At 40.2% G+C, this 6971-nt stretch overlaps 1 protein-coding gene across 5 annotated transcripts in view; it reads left to right on the top strand.

Moving 5' to 3' along the window:
* DERL2 (derlin 2) overlaps positions 1 to 3340 on the top strand; it is a 14492-nt gene extending 11152 nt beyond the window's left edge. For all 5 annotated transcript variants that reach the window (XM_014589096.2, XM_006151884.3, XM_014589095.2 and 2 more), the window contains one exon: positions 1295 to 3340. Coding sequence is in view for 4 of the 5 variants with exons in the window: in XM_006151884.3 (XP_006151946.1) it covers positions 1295 to 1400 (106 nt within the window). In the remaining variant the exon portion in view is untranslated. The remainder of the gene's footprint in view (positions 1 to 1294) is intronic.
* Positions 3341 to 6971: the final 3631 nt, after the last annotated feature.

The following is a 6971-nucleotide window of genomic DNA, read 5'->3' as shown; positions in this document are numbered from 1 at the left end:
GGACGCTGCTATAATTTTTTTTTCTTTTTCTAAAAGGCTTTTTTTTTTTTTTTTTTTTTAAGAGAGGTTTTTTGCCATGGGGTACATGTGCTCACCAGAGAGAGAGAAATCACCCCCCAGGGGTAATGGCCACATTGCAAGCCCTTCTCCTCTCAAGATTTTAGGCATGCACGCACATGAAACTGGCATGAGTTTTAAGCCACTGGGTCTGAGACTCGAACTGTGGTCAACTACATGGGAGTCCAACAACATAAGCAATACGCCATCTGCCAGTTCTGTACTTTTTTTTTATTAACCTAAAATTTACCACCTTAGCCATCTTTTAGAATTATTTATTTCATTTTACTTATTATTTTAAAATATGCTATGGGACATGCATGCTTCACAGAGAAAGAGAGAGGGAAAGTGAGAAAGCAAGGTACCAGGTCTGAGACTCAAACCACAGTTGGCCATGTGGGAGGTCAGTGCCTTAACCACATACGACCTGCTAGCCCCTGTCTTAACCATTTTTAAATGTACAGTTCAGTGGCATTTAGTACATTCACACTGTTGTGTTATCATCATCACCGTCCTTAGAACTCTCTTCACCTTGCAAAACTGAAACTCAGTACCCATTAAACAACTCTGTGTTCTATCTTCCCAACCTCTGGCATTCCTTTCTGTCTTTGTGAATTTGACTGCTCTAGGTACCTCATAGAAATGGAATTACATAGTATTCATGTAGTATTTGTCCCCATTGTTTTATGTCACTTAGCATAATACCCACACGGTTTATCCATGTCATAACTCTTGTCAAAATTTCCTTCCTTTTTAAAGCTGAATAATATCCCATTGTATGTATGTACCATATTTTGTTTATTCATTTATCTGCTGATGGACACAGTTGGGTGAAGTCTTGATTATGGGGAGACATTCATGATAACTGAGTGAAAGTCAACTGACAAAACAAATTTCTTGATCTAACTTGTAAGATTCCTTAGATACGAGTTCTAGAAGAATAATTAAAACATCAACAATAGATATCGCTGGGGATTAGTATATTTTGCTCAATCTATTTCCTTTTTTCTGTACAATTAGTATGTATTGCTTTTGTACTAACAATTAGTAAGGAGGTAAAAATTAATGTAAATGTTAAATAGTTATGGACACCTTTCAGGCACAATAACTGTTTTCTCGGTGGACAGATGTCATACTTGCTTTGATTGGTAAATTCTGTAGGAGCCAAACTGACCCTGTGGTCCTTAGGACCTGGGATGATTCTGTAACTAAACTGTATCTGTCACCTGTCTTCTAGGAAGGCTATTTTTGATACCCCAGATGAGGATCCAAATTATAATCCACTGCCTGAAGAACGGCCAGGAGGCTTCGCTTGGGGTGAGGGCCAGCGCCTCGGAGGTTAATGCAGCAGTGCCAATATGAGACCCAGCTGGGAAGGACTCAGTGAAATACCCACCAGGATTCTTTTATCCTTTGTTGCAAAAGTGTGGACACTTTTGACAGCGTGACAGATTTGAACTCCAGAAGCACTTTATGAAATGGTACACTGACTAATCCAGAAGACATTTCCAGCAGTTTGCCAGTGGTTCCTCACTACACTGGTACTGAAAGTGTAATCTCTTGGAGCCAAAAAAACTGGAGAAATAAATAGCCTGCCGCCTCTAACAAGTACCTGAGTACTTGAATTCTATGGTATAAGGCAGGGTTTTTCCTCCTCTTTGATCGATGAGGCCATGGTGTGAATGGAAGTTTCAGAGAGGACAAAATAAAACGGAATTCCATCTTTCTCTCACTGTATTAAAGCTTTTGTGTGTGATCTTTTAAGTTATGATCATGTATTCTAGCTCTCCAGCGTAGATCTGAGCTCAGAACAGTTTACATACCTGCTCTTCCTGTGTCTTTACCGCTTTGAACTAGATTTCTTTTCAGATTGGAAATAGGTAGTTGTTAATGCTGTGGTTTTGTACATCTTACTCATTTGTAATGCTAGGTTGTAGGAAGAAGGTTTATTTTTGTCATCCAGTTCTCCATCTGGATTTTGCAAACATTAAGTTGTCAGATGACATGGAGAAAAGGGGTTAGGTCGTTCTTGGTAGCAGGAGTTCAATTACAGGAAAGTCAGCTATAAGCAAAAAAGCTAATGTGGCATCTTATTTTGTTTTTCTTTCTTTTTTTTTTTTTTTTCCTAGTGTGGTGTATATGCTTGCATTTCTTCATTAGGAAGTATCCAGGGAAAGACTGATAATGGCCACATTTGTGGAAAACTACAGGAAGGTTTTTATTAGACCCGGAGAACAAGTTAGAAGGTTGACTTTGTGGCCAGATGTACAGGAACCCGTTAGGCAGGCATATGTTTCTCTGAGGTCTTTGGCTGGTTAACATCTGTTATTTCCTTAATGAAAAGCCGAGAACCTTTTCAGAGCCAACTACTTGGTTTACTTCCCAGTCAGGGAAGAAATTAGGATCAACAGAAGTTGGCACTCAATAAATACTTGTCCAAAATAATTAAGTCTTCCATGGGTTGTGGCAAGTTGGTGTTCATACTGCTTACATAATTCAGGGAGCCCAGAAGATTAAAAAGGGCATCCCAGGAAGGAGACTGTTTTAAATAATGGTCATACATAGCATATAGGCACAAGACCTTTTCCCAAAACTGGGTTGTCAATAGTAGTTTCGTCTTGGTTAAGGGGTAGCTTTCCTGAGTGTGAGATTTTTTTCCTAAGAAAAATTGACCTAGGCTTAGATTAGACATAATAAACATCCTAAATGGGAAGTTGCAGATTGTTTTTGAAGTGAAAAGTATTTTAATGTCTTTAAATGGAATATGCATAAGTAATGGAATTTAAGTGTTTTACATGTTGCTATTAAGTAACCGTGAATATGATTATTGCAGTTTTCTAGAACTTGGGTCAGTGGGACTGCTCTTTTTCCTAAGAGGTTTTAAAAATGCTTTTGAAATTTAAATGCCAATTTTAGAATGTATAATCCTTACGGGATTCTTAAATTCTATCATATCTTTTCTTTGTTCAAGAGAGCCGTGTATCAGTGACTTTTATCAGAAGTTTAGGATTTGTTTTGTTTTTGTTTTCAGGGTAGAAATGGATTTCCCTAGTTATATTCTCCCTGAGTTAACTTGGAGTTACTCAATTAATGAAATTTTTATGGTGAAATCCTAAAATCTATTTGTTTTCTATTCATTTAAGTAGGCAATGCCTGTACACACTAATGACTGGGTAAGACAGAAAACACATTTCAAATGCATGACCTGAAGGCAGTCAGTGACAGCATTTTGATATCTCTGATTTTATAGGATACAAATTCCTAGTGTCAGAATGCCATGATGTGCAACTACACTGTGTCCTAGGCAGTGGTTATTTCACTCACTGACCTCTGAATCAGTGTGGCCAGTCCCACTACCACCATCCCTAGCCCTGTGTTGCTTCACAGGATATTACTTACCTGAATATAAGGAGAAGTCCTTACCCTTTCCCCAACTTACCTCTCAGTCTTGTTACTTCTAACATACACTTCCTTTTTGTAATACAAGTCAACTGAAAAGTGAGATTTGATATATCGAGTTTTGTGACCTTCCTATTATTTGAGGGATTCTGCCAATAATACTGAAAAGCACACCTAAGACATTTTTTTGTTATAGAAATAGAGTATACGTTCATTTGAAAATAAATGGACATGCAAGTTGCATCTCCCTAGGAGAGAGACATTTGATAAACATTTTGGTGTGTTTGTTTTCACTATAGATTTCAATTTGTTTCTCTCTTCCACTTGTTCTTTTACTTTGTCAACTCACATATGTCCCAATAGCTTTCATACATTTTGTGTAGTCTTTTGAAGCAATGCATTCGAGTCCTGGATCTTGGTCCTGAAACCCTTATTCTGTCTCCGGGGCCTCCGAAAATTAAGAAATGGTAGACCTCTTGCTTCCTAGGATTGTCACCTATCCTGCCAGTGTTTTAGGTTGTGCTGTTTCCCTTCAACGGGTGAGTTCCGTCTGTGTTGTTAGGCACAGTCCTGCCATTATTTTCGGTGTACCGCTGGATGCCCCTAAGCTACTTACATATTTTATGATTTTGCATTGAAGCTGTTGAACCTTGTATGAGCAAGTCACTTCTCTGCTCAGAAATACCACAGTGAGTTCTAAGTAAGCCCCTACATCAAATGCATACTTTTTGTCTTCCTGTAGACCTTACTCTCACTTCTTCTTAACAGGGACTTCAGTTTAAGTCTCTTCAATCCTTCAAGGCCTGGCCTTGTTCCTGACTCCTCAAGAAATCTTGACTCTAAGGCCTATTTCACTGTCTGTCTTCTCTAAATCCCTACAAAGCTTCAAGTCTGTATGACATACTCTAACACCAAACTATATATTGTCCTGTACTGTTCCTAGCTGGTACATGTATATTAGTCTTGTCTCCCTCATGAGAATGTAAGCTCCTTAAGGGCAGGGACCATGTCTTAATTTTTGTATCCACCACAGTGCCTAGCACAGTGCTTGGCACATAGGTGCTGAATAAATACTTTGTTTATTGATCAGTAAACTATTATCTGGTATTTTTAATTACAGAGGGATTAATGTGTTTGCATGCAAGCTTGTGCTTAGTGGCTGAGGCTTATAATTTGTCTCTGGAAGTGGGATGGAACAAAACAACGTGACAGGGCAGTGGTTTGCCGATAGACAAGCCAAGGTCTATCAGCATGTATGTGGTCATGGTCAAACCAGATGAGTACACAGACCATCCCACTAGACAAGAATAAAATGTGCTGGACTCTCCACTTTTTGGAAGCACTAGGATACTTGAACAGTTATTAGCTTTTAGAATCTGCATATGAAAACCATTGAACCACAAGAGACTTCTTTTAGAGGGATGGCATATTTCAGATTACTGATAGAGGAAATGTAGGCAACACAGTTAGATGTTTATATGGGATTTAATTGTTCTGACTCTTTGTTCCTCTTAGCTTTGAGGCTTCAGATAGCTGGGTTATTAGGCCAGAGATTATGGATGAGTTATCTATAGATGTGCCTTGTTTTGCCTGTATCATTAAAAAAAAAAGAAAAGAAAGAAAGAAAGAAAGAAAGAAAGAAAGAAAGAAAGAAAGAAAGGCTAGTATTTAGAATGAACAGATTTCACTTGAAAATCTTCACCTTTTTTCTTGAAAATATTGGAAAACCTGACAATCACAGGCCTACATGATAGCCACTGTGAAGGATCCATGAGTGCTTTTAGAGACGGCATTTGCTTTTTTAGATGATTTTGCTCATGATCCACCTGGACTCTCAAAATCATTTGGAACATATGGAACATTAGGTTACTCTGGAAAGCACACTGGGAAAGAAGCCTGGAATCCATCTTTTTTACACGGAAGGCCCGTAATTTGAGAGTTAATAGTTATTTTCCCTTTTAGTTTTGGGTTCCCTTTCTAAATATTTAGGAACCTGAAGTGAAACTTTGTAGAGACATATCTCCTGTGAGTTAAACATACACATTTTCAGTAACCCCTGTCTCTACACTAGAGAAAAATTATCTCATACCTGGAGTAAAGGAGAAGGAGGACTTTTAACAGGTTTATACATAGGGCAACTTTCATGGAGATGAACAAAGTTCAAATCCCTTCGCATGGTTTGAAGCTCAAAGTGTATTTTCCAGAAATTACATTTCCTCTATGCAGAGAAAGCAGCTGCTTGGTAGCTTTTTGTAGTAAGTTAGCAAGTCATTCTTTTCCTTTAGGAACAGAAGGAGAAACTAATTATATCCTATTTCCCCTGTTGGAGTTCTGAATCTCTTCATTGAGTAGGGTTTGTATGATGGGCTGGAGAGCCATACAGAGGACTTACGAATCTGGCAGGAACCACTGGCGAAAGGAAGGACAAAAGACCATTTTAGTCCCATTGGACTAGCCCTTTCTCTGCCTGTAACATTGGGGCAGACCACATTCTTTGTGGTAGTCACTTTTTTTTTTTTTTTTGGAGAGGTTTTCGCTATAGGGGCCGTGTGCTCGCCAGACAGACAGAGAGAGACATAGAGACAGAAAGCGAGAAATCCCCCAGGGGGGATGGCCACACCGCAATCCCTTCTCCTCCATTCTCCTCTCGGGATCTTGGGCACGCATGCACACGCGCCCGGCGTGAGTTTTAAGCCACCGGGTCTGGGACGTGAACCGCGGTCGACTACATGGGAGTCCAGCGACATAGCCATTAAGCTAACTGCTGGTTCCCTGTTTTTTTAATTGCTTAAGGATATGTGCCCTCACCAGAGAGAGAGAAAGCATCCCCAATTGGGTGTGGTCACACCACAATCCTTCCTCGATTTCTCTGTCCTGTCAGAAATTGGGGTACGTTTGCACAGGTGCCTGGCATGGTTTTCGAGCCAGCCGGCCTGGAGTCCAACCACAATCTGGGATCTAGCTCCCTTAAAGGTTAGGCTACGGGCCAGCACTGGGATAGTCACTTTCCAAGGAAAATAAATGATTGTCAAGAATCAGAGCTCACTTTCTTGTCTGCAATGGGATAGCAGCATCCTTTTCCAAATTAAGATTGTGTGACATCTGAATGACTAATCTCTGAAGGCTCAGTTTATCTTTGGAGCTGGAGTCAGTATCTACCATATAATTTATAAGTGGGTTAGAGGATTACATATTGCAAATGTTTGTGTTCCTCAGAGATTTCACAGAATTAAGTACTTTCCGTGGAGAGCCATTATATTTGTGGATGGAGACGGGCTGTCCTGGGAAGAAATGTTTCTAGAACAAAACAGTCAAGGAGAAGTACGGCGTTCTACCGAACCGAAGTCCCGCGGAACCTCCATCCTGTCCCGCGGTTGTCGCTCGGACCTTTTACTAAGTGCATCTCAGCCCCTGCTCCGCGCTTCCCGGAAGTGAAAGCCGGTCCCAAACTCCGATGCATGCTGGGAGTTGCAGTCTCGTTCTTAAAGGCTGGGAGCGGCCGGGGGGGCTTCCCC

The sequence above is a fragment of the Tupaia chinensis genome, unplaced genomic scaffold (genome assembly GCF_000334495.1).
Source record: "Tupaia chinensis unplaced genomic scaffold, TupChi_1.0 Scaffold000330_1, whole genome shotgun sequence".
Classification (NCBI taxonomy): Eukaryota; Metazoa; Chordata; class Mammalia; order Scandentia; family Tupaiidae; genus Tupaia; species Tupaia belangeri.
Note: the sequence above shows the minus strand (reverse complement) of the source record. Positions and strands in the feature narration are given on the sequence as shown.